This window comes from Papio anubis, chromosome 11 (assembly GCF_008728515.1).
Source record: "Papio anubis isolate 15944 chromosome 11, Panubis1.0, whole genome shotgun sequence".
Lineage (NCBI taxonomy): Eukaryota > Metazoa > Chordata > Mammalia > Primates > Cercopithecidae > Papio > Papio anubis.
The window spans coordinates 76,752,053-76,771,841 of NC_044986.1; the positions used below are offsets into that span (position 1 = coordinate 76,752,053).

Genomic DNA, 19,789 nt, shown 5'->3' on the forward strand with positions numbered 1-19,789 from the left:
AGCCTGCAGCCACCCCCGCTGCAGGAGCCACAGCCATTTTCCTTTGTTCTGCCATCTCCGGGCTCTTGAATCTCAGGCTGGCAGCGGGCAGCAGGCAGCCAGCACACAGTGCCGGCGGAGTGGAAACCCTTGTGACATGAATCTGCCCACTGAGCCAAAGGCATGGCAGCCCCGTGACTGCACCCCTAATTCCTCTGGCTGTACCCCTGTCTCCCAGCCATGCTGAGAGAAGCACAGAGTCTCCCCTCTTACTGGATCACAAAGATAGTGACACCTACAGTGGGAACAGAGAGAGGTCTCACCTGTTTTGGGCCACCGAGGGTGCACACTAAAGAGAGAGCGAGTTAGCCTCCAGGTCTTCGGCAGAAAAAGCCACTCCGAGGCACAAAGGATGCTCGTTCTTAATCTCCTGGTCCTTGTTGAAAACAGAGGCAGGATTGGTTGAGAATGTTTTTTATTTTGGTCTCTGTGGTTGTGAGGACTTTTCTCTAACTGAGGGGAACTGTCCCCTGCTCCTTCATATCTGAATCTCTCCTTTCTCTCCCCGACCACTTTTTGGTGGGCAAAATGAGCATTCTCTCTGAGGGTGCAATTTTAGCTCTGTGTGGGGTTGCAGGCGGGGTGAAGGCCACTCTCACCCACTGTCTGACTTCTCTGTCTGAGGTGTGCCCGCCCCAACCCATACTGTCTCCTTTCTAAACCACAACCAGAATCTGTAAGGCACCTGCCTTTGAAATAGAGTTGTTTTGTATAGAACTCATAACTCCCACTAGTTTTCATGTGTTTAGCGTTTTATCTTACCCTTTCAAAACCCATCCTGGCTGTCTTACTTGATTCTCTTATCAGCCAAGTCTTACAAATCAGGAAGCAAGCCTCAGCCCCAGATAGGGTTGCACCTTGGAGTGTCCTCATTTTATTTTATTTTTTGACATGGAATCTTGCTCTGTTGCCCAGGCTGGAATGCAGTGGCATGAGTATGGTTTAGTGTAGCCCCGGCCTCCCAGGCTCAAGTGATCTTCCTGCCTCAGCTTTCCCAGTAGCTGAGACCACAGGCACGTACCACCATGCGCAACTAATTTTTTAAAAATTTTCATAGAGACAAGCTCTTGCTATGTTGCCTTGGCTGTTCTCGAACTCGTCATCTGGGTTCAAGCTGTCCACCTCAGACTCCCAAAGTGCTAGCATTATAGGTGTGAGTCACAGCACCCAGCCCTTATTTTAGCAAATGTTGTAGCACCTACAGGACTCAAAGCAAAAAGAGCTGGTGCTCACCTTGAAAGGCGTTGAAACACAGATGCCACTTTGCCGGGGGGGGGGGGGGGGGGGTGGGGTATGTTAACAGAAAAACCAAAGTCTCTAAAATATTTTAAAGAGGTTTATTCCAATCCAGTGAGTGTCTGTGGCCCGGGAAAAGCACTGTAGTCTCAAGAGGTCCAGGGAAAGGGTGCCTGAGGCTGTCGGATTACAGTTTTGTTTTACACATTTTAAGGAGGCAAAAGTTACAGGCAAAGGCATAAGTCAGTACATGGAAGATATGCATTGGTTAAGCCCAGAAAGGTGGGATATCGTGAAACGGGCTTACAGGTCATAGGTGCGTTCAGAGATTCTTTAGTTTGCAATTAGTTAAAGGAGTAAAGCTTTGTCCAAAAATTTAGAGTCAGCAGAAAGGACTGGTAAGATAAGGAAGTCCATTAACCAATACACTGGGTTACAGCAGTGGGGTGAGTGACTTAACCCTTGTCTGCCATGGCCTTCGATCCTCTTTATATTTCGATATCTTATTGTCACAAAGAGTCTTGTTTCTTAGTCTTAATGATCTCTGTTTTAATATTAATGATGGTCAGTTGTTGTGTCTAAATCCCGAAATGGAGGAGGTATGTAGTGAGGCCTTTCCAACCTCCCTTCTCGTCATGGCCAAGAGCTGTTTTTCAGGTTTCTCTGGGGTCCTCGTGGCCAAGAGGGTTTGTTTAGTTGGTTGTGGGGCTTAGAATTTTATTTTTAGTTTACAGGTTGTTGGACCCAAACAAGACTGGGAAAGTCACGATCAAGGCAGCTCGGTGTTCTTTCTGGGAAAAACACATGAATGTAGAAGCTGGGGTTTGAATTTTGGCTTCCTGGGTGACCTTGGCGGGTCACTTCCTGGGGTGCAGATTCTGACTGGAAAATGGAAGTGTTGCTTAGAGGAACTTCGGGAACATTTTAGCTGTAACCCTTGGAGTTCTGTGACTCTAACTCCAAAATGGTTGGTCACGACCTGGAATCTCTCTTGCCAACTCAGGATCCTTTGAAAGAAAATGTCATCAGATGGAATTAACAAAGGGCCCCTCTTTTTCTGGGCGTTTCGAGCGGTGGTGATGATCACCTCAAAAGATGCCCGTAGTTTTCAAGTGGAAACCGATCCACCCGGAGCCCAAACACACACTCCCAGTTCTCAGGTGCTGAGTGTGGCCCCTGGAGCTCACTGATAAGTAGTCTTACCTTGGACCTTGCCTTGGCTTTTCTTGGAAATGGCACATTACTTTTGTTTATTAGTGTAGCCCCTCTCTTGTGAAGTGGAATTCAGGGAGAGGGAAGTAAAGCTTTTAATTTTACCTCTTGCCAAAGTGAGGCCAAGCTCTTAAATGTAAAAACAAACTTGTTAAAAGTAAAAACGAAAACAATATCCCCATGCCTCTTTGAGGGTGGAGACTCGGTTTAAATTTTGCCTCTATTTTGTTAATAGGTTCTAGGAGACAAAATGTTCTTTTCCTGGTAACCTTTCAGGCTGTGTTTCTGGCCCTTTATCTGCCTTTCCTGGCCCAGCCTCCATCCTCTGGGCCCGCCAGCCCTAACCAGCACTGTGTGCCAGGCCCCCCTGTGCCTGCTGCCCGTCTGACTTCCTCCCATTGTCTTCAGGGTACAGCCTGTGTCACTACTGCTGTAGGCTGTGTTTCTGCTGGGCACGACACAGGAGGGCGGTAGTCTTGGAAGAAGCAGGTCTCTATCATTTGGTTAGAGTGGCTTTTACAGCTGAGAAGTGGGAATAAAAATAATCTGTGAGAATCCAGTGGGATGCACCAAAATCCCGAACAAATCCCAAAATTAAAGCATTTCTCCAGGGAAGCTGATTGCATCCTCGCAAATCAAGCACAATAAAGATGGGTGGCTTTCTTCCCATGACGTGCTTGATTGGTTGTTTTCCTTCTGTGTGTCAGTGTTACATCCTTACTATTCAAAGTGCCATCTACAGACCTGCTGATAGGCAGGATGGGCATCACCTGGGAGCTTACTGCACTGTAGAACCTTGGGGACCTCCACCCAGATCAGCTGAATCAGAATTTGCATTGTTAACAAAGTGACCCAAGTGATTCGAATGCTCTTTTAAAATTTTTATTTTTTATTTTTTGTGAGATAGGGTCTGACTCTGCACTCAGTGGTACAATTAAGGCTTGCTACAACCTTGACCTCCTGGATTCAAGCAATCCGCCAAAGTGCTGGGATTGCAGGCCCAAGCCACCGTGCCTGGCCTGAATGCACTTTCATGTTTGAGAAGCATAGCCTCAGCCAGCCGCACTGTCATGCTTGCGCCTTTGCTTTGTTAGTCTGTTTCGTGGTTTTGCAGTCTTCACCCGCTTGCTTTCCTGAAAGTTGCCGACTTTAAACAGGTTCACCAGCCCCGGCTCTGCAGTCCTTCCCCTCTGGGTGTGCAGTGTACAGCAGTTATTCCTCGGTGCCGGCGATGTCTTGGGAATGGAGCTAGATCGAGAAAGCCCCCTTGGCCCACAGCCCTGCTGTCGAGGTTATCTTTGGGGCATGGGGGTGGGGGTGAGGGATAACTGGAGCCCTCCTGGGTGAAAGGGCAGCCCTAAGCCTCCCTGGCCATCTGGTGCCACTCGCCCCCCCCGTTCCAGCTGGAGAACAGGATCAGAATCAGGTCGTAAATGTTGTTTGCTTTTGGAAGAAACACAAAGCATTTTCTATAAAGATGTTTTGGTGTATGTTGAAGATAAATAAATAGTCCAGAAGAGGGACTGTAAATTCGTATTTTATAGTAGTTTTGCAGCAGAAAACAGTTTGAGGTGGCTGTCCTGATTTCACTGTACTGCCTGCACAACCCCTGCATTCTGGCGAAGGTTGGGGCTTTGTGGGGAAGAGCTTGCGTCCCTGGGAATGAGACCCTGACTCTCCTGCTCAGCTACCCAAGGGGCCCCCTGCCTTTCTAGCTCTGTTTTAGGGGATGATCTGCTTTCTCCTGACTCTTGATTTCCTCTCAGCCTTTTCCAGTAGTTTCTCACCATTGATTTGCAGTTTAAAAAATTCTGCCCCTGCTTCCTCCTCTCTTTTGACATTCGCAAGGCACACTTAGTTTTATTTTTCCCCACTGGGCTTCACTTTTCATGGCTTCTTTGGAAAGGATTTTTGTTTGTTTGTTTTGTTTTAGCTCTGTAAATCTTTTTCCCCCGGGCTGGGGGAGGCAGGCCTGGGGTGGGCTGGAAAGTGTCCCATCCTAGACTCAGAAGTTTTCCAGCTTGCCATCCTTTGAGGTGGGGTTTTTGTCTTAAAACACAGTATGGTTGTCCCTTGGTGTCCTGTCTCCAGGGGAGATTGGTTTTAGCCCCCGCACTTAGTAGTATTTGCATATAACCTATGTACTTCCTCCCATATACTTTAAATCATCTCTAGATTACTTATAATAACTCATACAATGTAAATGCAATATAAGTATTATATAATTTAAAGCATTTGTACTTTTTTTTTTCTTTTCTTTTTGAGACAGAGTCTTGCTCTGTTGCCCAGGCTGGTGAGCAATGGCGCATTCTCAGCTCACTGCAACCTCCACCTTCCAGATTCAAGCAATTCTCTTGTCTCAGCTTCCTGAGTAGCTGAGACTATAGGCGTGCGCCACCAGGCCCAGCTAATTTTTCTGTTTTAATTAGAGACGGGGTTTCACCATATTGGTCAGGTTGTGTTGAACTTCTGACCTCAGGTGATCCACTCCCCTCGGCCTCCCAAAGTGTTGGGATTACAGGTGTGAACCGCTGTGCCTAGCCTTTCCTGAATATTTTTGATCCTGGTTACTTGAATCTGTGGATATATGGAAGACCGACAGTATATTCTAGCTGACTGTGCAATTTTGTGTACAAAGATTTTTAAGCATCTTATAGCCATAATCTTTATGCCTTTCAGGCATGGAAACAGAGAATGAGGAGCAAATATAATTCTAAACTCTCTTATGTAGTGTCTTTGTGACCTGTGCAAAGAGAACACTTCAAATCTACATTAGGCATGTAGGTCAAATCCCTGCAGCCTACTGGAACAGCTCCTGTAACAGCCAGCCTTTAAAGACCCAGTTATTGGAGCAAAGTTTATTTCTTACCAGGAACAGGCCACTCATCACTTGGAAAATGTGGTGTTCAGGAGTGGCTCCCTCCCCGACGGTGTCAGCCCTGCAAGGATGACCATGCTGGTTTTGTCTTGGTATCATCATGCAGGTCCCAGCCTGGAGCTGGGGATACACTGAAGGCTCTGTTAATCATCTTCATTGGAGGGGCAGTCTTGGGGTGACAGAGTTGCCTGCTGCCAGGTTGGGTTGTAGTGTGTTCCTCCCTGTCTTCAGGCACAGCTCTCGATCCCAAACTGGGGAGCTTCTATATGTGCTGCCCTCATCTAGTACACATTTAAAACAGCTGCTCTAGGGAGCATTTCCTGACCAGCTTGCCACCACCACCACCACCTCCTCCTCTCTGCCCTCCAGCACCTATTTGACTACATTTAGTGAAGGGGGTCATGTTCTGAGTCCCCTGAGTCAGGCACAGGTCCCACTCTGAGTTGGAGTTGGTCTCCACGGCCTCATTCTGGGTGTCTTGCATGCAGCAGTGCCCTGAACATGTAGAAACAAGTCTTCAGGTGCTTGTCTCCCACAGCAAAAGCCTTTTCACCCCATGGGCTTGGCAAGCGAGCCTGTGCACTGATGGATTGCTGGGTGGGTTGCTTCAACCTTGCTGATCTCGGGAGGCCACAGGGCCCAGCCCAGTCCTCCTGAAGTCTGGAGGCACAGCACCTTGGTGTGGGTTCTTGTTCACTTTGGGAATACTAGTGTAGATTGGGCCCAGACTCTCCACATTTGTTTGCAACTGGGTGAGGAAGAGGCTCTGATGTGCTCTTACCAGGGGCGTGTAAAAGGATGCTGTGTATAGACATTTCTTGTGGACTTAGATTTTCAGAAACAGGCCTGTCATGATGATCAGGGTATAGGGCATGTGCACCAAGCCTGCCTTGGCCTAGCATCCTCCCGTGAGTGGGCAGCTTCACCTTCAATGGCAGAGGGAAGTAGGTTGGGACATCAACTTGGAAGCCAAGGTGCCAGGCCTCCTTTTGCCTAGCCATTTGAGAAGTGGGGGTGGGGGGGGGGTGGCAAGTGTGGGTGACCAGGCCCTGCCTCACCTGGGTGGGCAGGTGTTGCCCTGAGGCTGCTGGTGCAGTTGAATGAGCTGCCTGATGAATCATTCTGAAAATCTCTAATGGGTGCTGGGCGTGGTTGCTCATGCCTGTGGTCCCAGCACTTTGAGAGCCCGAGGCAGTAGGATGGCTTAAGCAGGAGTTTGAGACCAGCCTGGGCAACATAGGGAGACCCCATCTCCCTATGTAGCTGGAACTGCAGGTGTGCACTGAGGCGGGAAGATCACTTGAACCCAGGAGGTCAAGGCTGCAGTGAGCCGTGACGGTGCCACTGCACTCCATCCTGGGTCACAGAGTGAAACGCTGTCTCAAAAACGTAAAAGTGAAAATCTCCAATGGGGCCCAAGGCCTGAATGTTTTGTTTGCTTTTTTTTTTTTTTTTTTTAAAGAAGGACCACAAACTCTGTGTTTGAGTTACTTGATGCCAGTTATTTTGTAGAATCTCCCTTAATTTAAGTTTGTTTGTTGTTTCCTCACGGTTAGATGCAAGATTTGCAGTTTTGTCAGGAATACTGCAGAAATGGTGAGTCCTGGGTACATCCCCTTGGGAGGCACATGATGTGGGTCTGAGTCATTACCGGTGATACTAACAATGATCACTTGCTTATGGTGATGTCTGCTGGGTTTCTCTCCTCTAGCTTACAGTTTTGTTCTTTTGTGAGTGTCCTGTAGGGAGATACTTTGAGACTATGCAAATACAGTATGCTATTTCACATCAAACTCATCACTGGTTTTAGGACCCATTGCAGATTCTTGGCACAGTCGGTTGTTTCTGTCATGGGTGTCGAATGCGATGATTTAATTCCATGATTCCTCCTACATTTATCATTTAACTATACGGAACTGCTGTAGCTATGTATCATTGTGCTACACAGAACTTTTCCTTCTCTCCTGTTTATTTATCTCTCTGTGTGTATTAGAATGGGCTCATGAATTCTTATTTTATTCAATGAGTTAAAATCCATTGTTATTATTGTTTATTTTGCCACTCAGATTATTCCAGATTTGGCCAGTGGGGGCTTTTTCAAGCTGCTGTGAATGACAGCTCTTCAAAACATGCATTTCCAGGCCTATTATAGTTCTGTTGAACTAGTCACCATAAGATTCTGGAGGCAGCTCCTTGAGCCTTTCTGCTGTCCTGTGGAGCGTGGCATCAGCCGCACTAGGCCCGTGGTTTTTAGTGTGCACCTTGTGAAGTCTCCCTTTCCCCAGCCACCTGAAGATAAAAGTGTCCTGCTCTGCCTGCCTCTATGTTGGGTTTCTGGGTCAGAGTTTCTTTGAACAAAGCCTCCTGTAGCTTAAAAAATAATAAAAATAGTAAGCTTGGAAGTCACTGGACTAGGTGACCTCCATTCCAGGCCCAGTGCTTTTCCTGCTGAGGCCTCCCCTGACCCACATCCACCCACTCTGCTGCTTTCCTGATGACAGCACTGAGGTAGACAGAGGCCTCCTCTCACCAGGTTAATGAGGAGGCCCTTCGGTGTCCTGAAACTCAGCAGGTTTTGGGTTGTGGGTTTTTGGTGGTGGAAATTCATAGTGCTTCAGTCGCTAATATCAGGGTTTTTACAGGATGCCAGGCACTGAGACCCTCAGGCCCATTGGAGAGCCTAGTGGAGCTCAGGGCTGGGGCCCAGCCTCTCCTGTGCCTCCGCGTGGAGGCTGTCCAGAGCTGGCGGTCAGGGGCTTGATGACCTTGGAAGCCGGGGGCCCACCTTCCCCACACTGTGCCAGGGTAGTGTTTGTTACCCTGTGATAAAGTAGGGGATCCAGCCCCCCTGACATTGTGCAGCTGTGTAGTGACTTCCCACAGTAAAGAGTCAAACTTCTTCACCCCAGTGAGTGGTTGCTGCCACCATGGTGGTTTTTTTTTTTTAATTACTTTTTTTTTTCTCTTTTGATATAATCCATAGGTTCACATGCCACGGCGTCTAATTTTGCAGTGTTTCTGGTGGCCCCTGGGTGTGGTGTTTGGGTTAATGAGGGAATGGATCAGGGATGTACATGGACAGTTCTGGCTCTAAGGGGTGAGTCAGAGGGAGCCGAGCCCCTCCTTCCACCCTCAGAGGGTGAGATTCTTGTGGGCAGCTGAGCAGCCTGCCCTGGCCTGCCTTAGTGATTCTCTCTCCTACTGGGGCACATTCCCTTTCATATTCGCCTGCCTCCTCCTAGGCTTCTCTCCCTGGGCCTGCCTGTTCCTTTGGCCTGTGAATGTTCCCCAGCACCTAGCGGGCTCTAGAGACCCCCTTCTTAGATGGTAGGAATGTCCAGGCCCCAGGTGCTACTGGAGGTGCAACAGGAACTCCACTTTCCTTGGGGGATGTGGCTGCCCTTCCCTGGGATGGGCCTGTGATCAGGTCAGAGGCCAGTTCTGGGAGCCTCAAAGGCCAGGTGGTGTTGAAGGATTGGCTTCAGAGAATGAGAGGGAAGGAGATAGCAAGGATAATTTGGCGGCATGGGGTGTAGCTGAGGATATGGGTGGTGGGTGTTGTCATTGTCAGTTGGGTCCTTAGGAAAAAGAGGGGCCAGAAGAGGGGTCGGGTTAGAAGTAGAGAGCTGGGTAAGAGACCTTCAGACTTTCCCTGTGAGGTCATGAGGAACTGACCTGTGCCCTCAGGAGGGGACGGGAGGGGAGGGGAGGGGAGGGGAGGTATTGGAGCGGGAGGGGTTTAGGAAAGCTCCTGAGTGTCTGGGTGGGTGAAGGCTTAGGGATTCCAGGTGGGGCCCCTTGGTCCATGCTCTGTCTGGTATTTGTGCCTCGTGCTTGTGTGGAAAGATGCAGATCTCTGGAACCGTCAGCAGAGTAGTGTTGGAGGGTTGTGAGGCATGTAATTATCCCATAGGAGGGGCAGACACTCCAGGGACGTCACTCTAGGGAAGCCTGGGGAGCTCGCAGTGCCTCTGTGCAGGGTCAGGCCACATGGTTTGGGCCTGGCCTTCCCAACACTCAGTTCACTTTTCTCCACTGTCGTGTCATCCGGCTTCCTTCCCTTGGGGCTTCTCTCCCCTCTTCCTCCCTCATGACCTTTTATTTATATATAAAAAATGAGCCTGTTGTCTCAGAGCTTCTCAAATTTTCATCTTATTCAGGATCTTAGTGAAATGCAGATTGAAGGGAATTGAGATTCCACATTTCCAGCAAGCTCCTGAAATGGGCATCATCCAAAGAGGGCAAGGCAGAATCAGGGGATGCTAAAGAACTGGAGGTAGAAGGAGACCCTGTTGGAGGGATGCAGGCGGCCATCCTCCCCCTCTGAAGGTCCCTGTGGGAGGAGCCAGGGGCCTGACTCCTTTGGGTGTGGGGCTGCCAAGCACTGGCCGGAGTTTATTCTGGATCCAAGGCTCACAAACAGCTGGTTCTTGAGAGAGTTGTTGTGTTGCAGTGATGTTTGATAGAGCTAATCTGGCAATAGGAGAAATAATGAGCTTTTCTGTAAATCTAAAAGTTTTGGGCTGAGCGTGATGGCTCATGCTTATAATCCCAGCACTTTGGGGGAGACTGCAGAGGGAGGATCTCTTGAGCCAGGGGTTTGAGACTAGCCTGGGCAACATAGTGAAACACTATTTCTACAAAAAAAAATTAAAAATTAACTTGGTATGGTGGTACACACCTGTGGTCCCAGCTACTTGGGAGGCTGAGGTAGGAGGACCATGTGAAGCTGGGAATTAAAGACCCTGTCTCTAAAAAGAGACAAAAAGTTTTAAGTTAAAGGTCCACTCTGTTCTGAGTTGATGTTCTTTTTCTGCCCCCTTTCCCCATCCTTTTTTTTTTTTTTTTTTGAGACAGAGTCTTGCTCTGTCCCCCAGGCTGGAGTTTAGTGGCGAGATCTTGGCTCACTGCAAACTCCGCCTCCCGGGTTCACGCCATTCTCCTGCCTCAGCCTCCCGAGTAGCTGGGACTACAGGCACCCGCCACCACGCCCGGCTAATTATGTTTTTGTGTTTTTAGTAGAGATGGGGTTTCATCATGTTAGCCAGGATGGTCTCGATCTCCTGACCTCGTGATCTGCCCGTCTCGGCCTCCCAAAGTGCTGGGATTACAGGCGTGAGCCACTGTGCCCGGCCTCCCCATCCTTTTTGTTGTTGTTGTTGAGACAGTGTCTCGCTCTGTCGCCCAGGCTGGAGTGCAGTGGCGCGATCTCAGCTCACTGCAACTTCTGCCTCCTAGGTTCAAGTAGTTCTCTGCCTTAGCCTCCCAAGTAGCTGAGATTACAGGCACCTGCCACCACACCCGGCTAATTTTTGTATTTTCAGTAGAGACAGGGTTTCACCATCTTGGCCAGGCTGGTCTGGGACTCCTGACCTTGTGATTGACCTGCCTCGGCCTCCCAAAGTGCTGGGATTACAGGCGTGAGCCATGGTGCCCGACCTCCCCATTCTTTTTATACAGTCATCACTGCATTGTCCAAGGGTGTTTGATTCCAGGACACACCTCCTCCACGATGCCAAAATCCATAGATGCTCAAGTCCTTAATATGAAATGGTGTAGTATTTGCATATAACCTTCACATATTCTTTCCTAAACTTTAAACCATCTCCAGATTACTTAAAAATATCTAATACAGTGTGAAAGCTGGCTGGGTGCGGGGGCTCACGCTTATAATACAAGCATGTTGGGAGGCTGAGACAGGCGGATTGCTTGAGCCCAGGGGTTCGAGTCCAGCCTGGGCAATATAGTGAGACCCTGTCTCTTCAAAAAATTTAAAAATCAGCTGGGCATGGTAACACACTCCTATAGTCCTAGCTGCTTGAGAGGCTGAGGCAGGATTGCTTGAGCCTGGGAGGTCTAGGCTGCAGTGAGCCAAGTTTGCACCATTGCACTCGAGCCTAGGCGACAGAGCAAGACCCTGTCTCAAAAACAAAAGTAAATGCTGTGGAAATAGTTGTTTACTGTATTTTTTTTTTTTTCTTTTTGAGACGGAGTCTCACTCTATCACCCAGGCTGTAGTGCAGTGGCATGATACCGGCTCACTGCAAGCTCCGCCTCCCAGATTCACGCCATTCTCCTGCCTCAGGCTCCCGAGTAGCTGGGACTACAGGCCCCTGCCACCACACCTGGCTAATTTTTTGTGCTTTTAGTAGAGACGGGGTTTTACCATGTTAGCCAGGGTGATCTCGATCTCCTGACCCCGTGATCCACCTGCTTCGGCCTCCCAAAGTGCTGGGATTGCAGGTGGTTTTACTGTATTTTTTACTTGTATCTTTTTTTTTTCCCCCAAATATTTTTCATTCCCAGTTAGCTGAATCCATGGATACAGAACTGTGGTTGCAGAAGGCCGCCTGTATTAAATCTCACAATTTCTGTAGGTCAGAGGTCCAGGCCCAGCATAGCTCAACTTATTCCCTCCTTAGGGTCTCACAAAGCCCAAATCAAATTGTTGGCAGGGCTGTGCTCCTCTCTGGAGGCTCTAGGAAGAATTCACTTCCAGGCTCATTCAGGTTTTCAGCAGAGTGCAGTTTCTCGCTACAGTAGGACTGAGTCCTTGCTGACTATCAGCCAGGGCTACTCTTAGCCTTTAGAGCCCCTCACTGGTCCTTGCATGTGGCCCCTCTACTCAGATCCAGCAACAGTGCATCAAATCCTGCTGCTGCTTCTCTGCCTTCCTCTTCTGCCCTCAGCTGGGAGGAAGCTGTGCTTTTAAGGGCTCATGTAATTACATTGGATTGCTCAGATGATCCCCCTATGTTAAGATCAGTTGATTAGTAACCTTAATTACATGTGCCAAGTCTCTTTTGCCCTTTCTTTTGTGTAATAATAGACTATACTTCCTGATTTTTTCAGTTTGCTGAATAAAAAGGTGGCAATTAAAAATACTTTGAAATCTTCCTAGAGGTCTTCTGGGTAAAAAATAGTGATCTGAGTAGACACATCTGATTTTGCTTTCTCCTAAAACCCCACATAAGATAAAGGGAGTTGTAAAAAAGAAATCAATGGATGAGGACAGGGAGAATGAGAAATAAAACAACAGCAAGAAAAATTTTGCAAGCAAAGAGTACATGAATGATTTGGTTTATAATGTAGGAGTGGAAGGCATGAGACTTTTTGGTGGGGGGAGGGGAACGTGGGCATCAGAGGTTGCTGAGTACAAGAATAGTTTGAAAGCAGCTGATGCAGTTATATCCTTCAATCCCTTTCCTTCCACCATGATGCTGGGTGTTGGCCTCTTCGACTTTAGCTGCATGTTGCACATTTCTGCAGAAGGAAAAACCAAGGGCCTAGGAGCCTCCAGGTATTCTTGGGAGTTAATATAGAGACCACTTCCATTCTCTAGTCTTCTGACCCCTTTTAGCTTCTAGAACATTGACAGCCAGGCCCTTAGAGATGAAAAGGGTCCTCACTGTGGAATCTAACCAGCCTAAGATGGGAAAACAATACAAATGATGCTCACAGCAAGGATTTCCCAGCAAATGACCCAACCAGGTCATCCTAGACAGAAACTTAGCTGCCCAGGGACTCAGAGCTTCCAGCTAGTTCCTGAGTCATTCACTCTTAATCATGAGGACTGCTAGGGATTACTAGATGGCTAAAGAAAGTGCCTAATGAAGGAAAGCAAAAGAAATGAAAAAAAGCAATTTGAAAGGAAGTCTATTTGGAGAAAAGAACATTTTGAAAAAAATTATTATATCCATGAAATAAGAACAGGATACAATAAAAAGGAACAATTAGAAAACAAAGTTATCTGAAAATTAAAAAAAAATAAGGGCAGAGCAAAAATATCAGTAGTATTATTAGAAAATAAAGTTCAGGGAGTCTTTCAGAAAATAGAGCAAACAAATGAGGAGGTGAATAATAAATAAGGCAGAAAAGGTAAGAAAATTAAAGCATCAGCCAGGCTTCCCACATCAATTGATGGGAGCTAACCGAAAGGGAAAACAGAAGAATGCAGGTGGCAAAATCATTGAGGAAAATATTGCCTGAAATAGGTTATTAGCTTCTCTATGGAGGGGCCTATCGAATGTTGAGCCAAGTAGAGGAAGGCAGACCCAAACTAGTACCCTCAAACGTCAATATGCTTGGGAGAAAGGGGTGATACACAAGTTACACAGAGAAAGAAACAGGTCAAGTACAGAGATCAGAAATCTGAGTGGTTTTGGGCTTCTCGATACATCTGAATATAGGAGGTAGAGGAGTGATGCCTTCATCATGCTCAATGAAATTGAACCCCAGCCTAGAACTCTGCACACAGCCAAACTCATTCAAGAGTGAAGGGATCCTGTAATCCCAGCACTTTGGGAGGCCTAGGCAGGCGGATCACTTGAGACTAGGAGAGTTCGAGACCAGCCTGGCCACCGTGGCAAAACCCTGTCTCCATTAAGAATGTAAAAATTAACTGGGTGTGGTGGTGCATGCCTGTATCCCAGCTGCTCCAGAGGCTGAGGCAGGAGAATCTCTGGAACCCAGAAGGCAGAGGTTGCAGTGAGCTGAGGTTGTGCCAGGGCACTCTAGCCAGGATGAAGGAGTGAGACTCTGTCTCAAAAAAAAAAAAAGGAAGGTAGAATAAAAATGTTTCAGACATACTGGATGTGAAAAACTTGCCTTTCACATTGAAGGATTTCTCCATGAAGATGAACAAAGACCGGATCTTCTTTAGGGTGTATCCCAAAAGATGTAAAGGGAATTCTGTGCATTGGTCCAGATGGAAGGACCTCCGAAGGCCCCAGGAGGATTTCTTTTTGAAGAAGAAATACGAATAAAACATCAGATGTGAAAAAACTCACTGAGAGTAGATTTAGACAACTGATATCAAAATTTCAGTTAAAAATTGATAAATTCATAGAAAATTAAGCAAAACAAGAAGTTGTACGGGAAAAGAAATGAAATCATGTGTTATCTTGCTCACTCTGATAGCTCACATGGTCATAATAAGGTCAGCTATGAAAATTACTCCAGCCAGCACTGCAGTTTAATCAGTGGAGAGATTGGAAAGGACAAGCGTGAGGGGTAGCTTGCAGGGAGAGGGATTTGTGGAGAGTAAATAGTTAAGTCCTCCTCTTCCAAGGTAGAAAGTGGAGTGCTAAAACTGAAAAGTTGGGGAATAATACAAAATGGCGCGATCTCGGCTCACCGCAACCTCCGGCTCCCGGGTTCAAGCGATTCTTCTGCCTCAGCCTCCCAATTAGCTGGGATTACAGGCATGGGCCACCACGCCTGGCTTTTTTTTTTTGACACGGAGTCTCGCTCTGTCGCCCAAGCTGGAGTGCAGTGGCATGATATTGACTCACTGCAAACTCCGCCTCTTGGGTTCACGTCATTCTCCTGCCTCAGTCTCCCGAGTAACTGGGACTACAGGCACCCGCCACCATGCCCGGCTAATTTTTTGTATTTTTAGTAGAGATGGGGTTTCACCATGTTAGCCAGGATGGTCTCAATCTCCTGACCTCGTGATTTGCCCGCCTCGGCCTCCCAAAGTGCTGGGATTACAGGCATGAGCCACTGTGCCCAGCCGGCTAATTTTGTATTTTTAGTAGAGACGGGGTTTCTCCATGTTGGTCAGGATGATCTTGAACACCCGACCTTAGGTGATCCGCCCGCCTCAGCCTCCCAAAGTGCTGGGATTACAGGCATGAGGTACCACGCCCAGCCTATATGCAGACATTTCTAAGAGATATTTGGGTGTAAACATCAAGAGTCAGCTAGAAGTTGGAAGTGTCACCTAGAAAGGGAAAACCTGACCTAAGGGCTGGAATCTGCTGTTTTCTCAACACGGTTTTTACAGTAGTTGATTCTTACATTATGTGCAGTTATGATTTTGAAAAATGAAAAGAAAAAAGCAAATCTGTAATGCACGGCATGTGATGGAGGACATATTTCACAAAACTCATTTTAATTTTTTTGAGATGGAGTCTTGCTCTGTGGCTCAGGCTAGAGTGCACTGGAGCAATCTTGGCTCACTGTAACCTCTGCTTCCCAAGTTCAAGCAATTCTCCTGCCTCAGCCTCCCGAGTAGCTGGAATTACAGGCGCCCGTCCCCACACCCGGCTAATTTTTTGTATTCTTAGTAGAAACAGGGTTTTGTCTTGTTGGCCAGGCTGGTCTCAAACTCCTGACCTCAAGTGATCCGCCTGCCTCAGCCTCCCAGAGTGCTGGGATTATAGGCGTGAGCCACTGTGCCCGGCCTCCACAGAACTCATTTTAGTTGTGCATGTGAGTGTGTGCGTGCACTGGATTGACTTTCGTTAAATGTATTTCTTTCTATGGGTCATGGTAAGATTTGAAAACCCTTATTTAGTGGTTTCTCATTGTCAGTTCACTTTTCTTTTCCTATTTTTTTTTGAGATGGAGTTTTCGCTCTTGTTGCCCAGGCTGGAGTGCAATGGCGCGATCTTGGCTCACTGCAATCCCCGCCTCTCTGGTTCAAGTGATTCTCCTGCTCAGCTTCCTGAGTAGCTGGTATTACAGGCGTGAGCCACCACGCCTGGCTAATTTTGTGTTTTTAGTAGAGATGGGGTTTCACCATGTTGGTCAGGCTGGTCTCGAACTTCTGACTTCAGGTGATCCATCTGCCTCAGCCTCCCAAAGTGCTGGGATTATAGGCGTGAGTCAGTGCTCCCAGCCAGCCAGTTCACTTTTCATAATTCTGAATTGTTGAGATATTTTACAGTTGAGAATGTGCTACTTTTTTAATTTAAAGAAGGGCAGAAGGGAGGAATGTTACAGGTGAGTACAACACTGAAGCCGAGCCCTGTTTATAGTGACTGCCAGCCTTATCATATTGTAGCCAGCATTCTCCTCCCCAGCAGGGGCACCCCCCAATCAGCAGTGACCCCATTTTCATTTATAATACAAGAGTGGTAATGGTAAGTGTGACGCTGGAAACCTTTTTGGAAAATCACTTGTAAGTCCACCACCACTCCATGCAGCCATTTTCATGCTCTTAACGTTCCACTTTGGCCTTTAAGCACGTGCTTACAAATTGTCCCATAATTGCAAACCATCAGGTTCGTGTTTCACTTAATGCATATCCTTTTTCTGGAGGCAAATTCTTAGTCATTAGTTTACTGATTAAGGGTGTGCCTTTTTTTTTTTTTGGTGGTCAATGTTACCATGTTGCTACCAAATGGTAGTAACACCATTTCTTCTGCTGCTAGCAAGGAATAAATGTTTTGCCACAATAGTAGTGGCAATTTTGTTAAATTAAAAAGTATAAAGTAGGCCGGGTGTGGTGGCTCACGCCTATAATCCCAGCACTTTGGGAGGCTGAAATGGGCGGATCACCCAAGGTCAGGAGTTCGAGATCAGCCTGGTCAACATGGTGAAACCCCGTCTCTACTAAAAATACAAAAGTTAGTTGGACACGGTGGCAGTCGCCTATAATCTCAGCTACTCAGTGGGCTGAGGCAGGAGAATCACTTGAACCCGGGAGGCAGAGGTTGCAGTGAGCCGAGATCGCGCCATTGCACTCCAGCCTGGGAAACAAGAGCGAAACTCCATCTCCAAAAAAAAAAAAAAAAAAAGTATAAAATAGGCCAGGCATGGTGACTCACACCTGTAATCTCAGCACTTTGGAAGGCCGAGGTGGGTGGATCGCTTTGAGCTCAGGAGTTCAGGAACAGCCCAGGCAACATGACGAAACCCCTATGAAAAATAAAAAAATTAGCCGGGCCTGGTGGCATGCGCCTGTGGTCCCAGCTACTCCAGAGGCTGAGGCTGGAGAACCACTTGAACCAGGGAGGCGGAGGTTGCAGTGAGCTGAGATTGCGCCATTGCACTCCAGCTTGGCCAACAGAGCAGGACTCGTTTCAAAAAAAAAAAAAAGTGTGAAATAGTATGTCTGGATTGTCTTTAAGTTTTATTTCTCGTGACATTGAATATTTTTCCTTTTTTTTTTTTTAAAAAGTCTGGGTCTTGCTCCATCACCCAGACTGGAGTGCAGTGGTGTGATCACTGTTCATCACAGCCTTGACCTCCCGGGCTCAAGCGATCCTCCTACCTCAGCCTCCCAAGTAGCTGGGACTTCAGACACCACACCCAGCTAATTTTTGTACTTTTTGTAGAGATGGTGTTTGGCCATGTTGCGCAGGCTTATTTTTCCATTTGTTATGTTATTCTTCCCTTTGTTATGTTATTCTTTCCTTCGTGTATGATGTTCATATCCTTTGTTCATTTGTATACAATGGGAGTCTTTTTGAAGTATGACTCTCTCTGTAGGTTGCAGATATTTACTCTGTCGTAATTTTTTCAGCTGCAGAACCATTTGTGTTTCCGTTTTTATTTTAATGTTACTTCTAATCATGGGAATTTTTTAGACTTGTTATCTGTTCAGGCTTGGTAGTGTTGTGCTTTAAATTGTTTTTTTCCTGTTGCCTCAAAAGTTGAAGGAGGGTAAAATGGAATTGAAAACCCTGTTCTCTGGGTGTGGTGTTTGCGTGCATGTGCGTATGCCCTTTAAATCTGTAAATTGTTATTTGCTTATTATTTAACTCCCCTCAAGTTGCTAACCAGTTATCTCACCACTGTTAAACAATTCTCCCTCTGCCCCATTTTGAAAAGTTGGTATTTTGATAAACATGTGCCTCCTTCCTGCCACACTGATGCTTTATTTTCTATCATGTTCTTAGAGTTGAGACAGTTTGAGATCTTAATTTTTTTTTCTGTGCACACAAAATAGCTTTTGGAGATTCTTCCTCTGCTGGAATGGTACTTAACATTTGTGAAAAGTTTACCCATCTCTACTTTCAGGAAGGTTCTTAGTCGTGCGTGTGTGTCTCTGTGTGTGTAAGCTAAATGGTGTTGGTGTTCATTGTGGATGCGTCTGCTCATAGAGGGCTAATTTCTGCCTTCCTTCAGTATGATGTGGTTTAGCAAATGAGGTGAGATGCTAGGGACCATGGTGATTTCGGGAATCATTTCGGGTCAGATCTGGGTTCTAGTTTCAGCACTACTGCCTTATCAGCCTTCCTGCATTTTTGCGTAAATGCGCTAGTAGCTCCGTTGGTGGCTCAGGAATGCTCAGTCCTTTTTTTCTCCCTTGGGATTCTGAAGCCTCCGAGCCACACCTGTTGTGCAGCTCCATCATTACCCCTCCACAGATAGAAGGCCACCATACACTGTGTAGGAGGATGTGGCTTAGGCTGGAGTCCAAATGAGCCTCCCATTTACCTCCCTCAGCTTAAACTGTGTGGAGACCAGGATCTGCCAGCCCCATGGAGGGTCAGGACCTGCTTTTCAACCTGCTGACCAACAGAATAGAGAAGGACAGAGTGAGAGGTGCTTTCCCTCCCTCTCCTGAGGTTAGGTGGGTGGCAGGGGTGGGGGAGGGGGGTGAAGGAAAACTGAAATGTTTCCTTGCAACAGTTCTTGCAATAGTTTCCTCTTCTGTGGGCTGAGGATGGGGGAAAAAGTGTCACTGGGACAGCCCCACCTCTAGACCTCATAGGGTTATCCTGGGTTGTACAAAAATGGCCAAAAGTGGTATAATGCTGGTGGTGCATGTGCTCTGGGTTGTAAGTGGCACGTGTATCAGGATACGTTGTCTGAGTGTGGCATACCTCTTCTTGGATGAGAGGGGGTTTCTTCTTAGTTACTCCGCAGTGTGGCCCTGGCTAGTGTAGTTTCGAGTATTGATGTTACCAGGGAGGGAGTGAGGGCTTGGAGTTTAGGGTGTGGCTATGAGAGTCTCTGACGGGTTGTAGGTGTGGATCCCAGCATCTGAAAGCAGAATTGTTTCCTGGTTGGTCATGAGTGTTGGGTGGAAGGTGAAACAGCAGATGGTCAGGGAAGCCAGGCGCCCCATGGAGAATCCTTGCTCCAGAGTGCTGGCCTCCCTGCCAGCTGCATCCCCCTGAAGTGTTCCCTGTAGCCTTTCCATGTTCTGTGCACTTAATGGTTGCGAGCTGCAGGAGACCAGGGACCATCAGGTTGAGATTCCCTGTGTTGCCACAGGACAGTCATTTTGCGAAGGCCCCGGGCAGGGGAGCAGAGGTGAGCCACCAACACTGCGGAAAGCACACAGACACGTTTGCTAATGAGCTGGTTTCTTTGTGGAGCTTTCATCGAGGAGGAAGGGGGAAGTTTGGCTTTTCTTACTGCTTCCGGAGAGTTCTTTACAGGGTTGGGTTAAATGAGGTTAAAGGAGCACTCTCTAGGATCCCAAGGCATTCGATTCCATGCCTGACCAGCCCTCCTCAGTTCCTGAGGCCCAGCTCCCTGGAGGGCACAGCCTTCTACTTTCCAGGCTCCTCTGGGAACCATGAGAAAGAGCGGGGCAGGATTGTCTTGTCCATAAAAAGGAACAGAGTTTCTACTGCTTAGAACATTTTTCTGCCTCATAGGGTGTTTCCAGCTGAATTGACAGTTCTCTGTGATAAATGTACTTGAGTTTTAGGTTAAAAGTTTTTTTTCATTCTATATGCA

At 47.3% G+C, this 19,789-nt stretch overlaps 1 protein-coding gene across 5 annotated transcripts in view; it reads left to right on the plus strand.

Annotated features, from left to right (window-relative positions):
* The window catches only part of TSPAN14 (tetraspanin 14), a 63,144-nt gene that overhangs the window by 11,291 nt on the left and 32,064 nt on the right, over positions 1-19,789 (plus strand). Inside the window, exon 1 of one of the 5 annotated variants that reach the window (XM_009214488.4) lies at positions 1,381-3,778. The exons of 3 other annotated variants lie outside the window; for them this stretch is intronic. In XM_009214488.4, the coding sequence (XP_009212752.1) occupies positions 3,730-3,778 (49 nt within the window). In that variant the 5' untranslated portion in view covers positions 1,381-3,729. Of the gene's footprint in view, positions 1-1,380; positions 3,779-6,827; positions 6,962-19,789 lie in introns of those variants that run through there. One more of the 5 variants, XM_017962846.3, reaches the window with a different exon arrangement.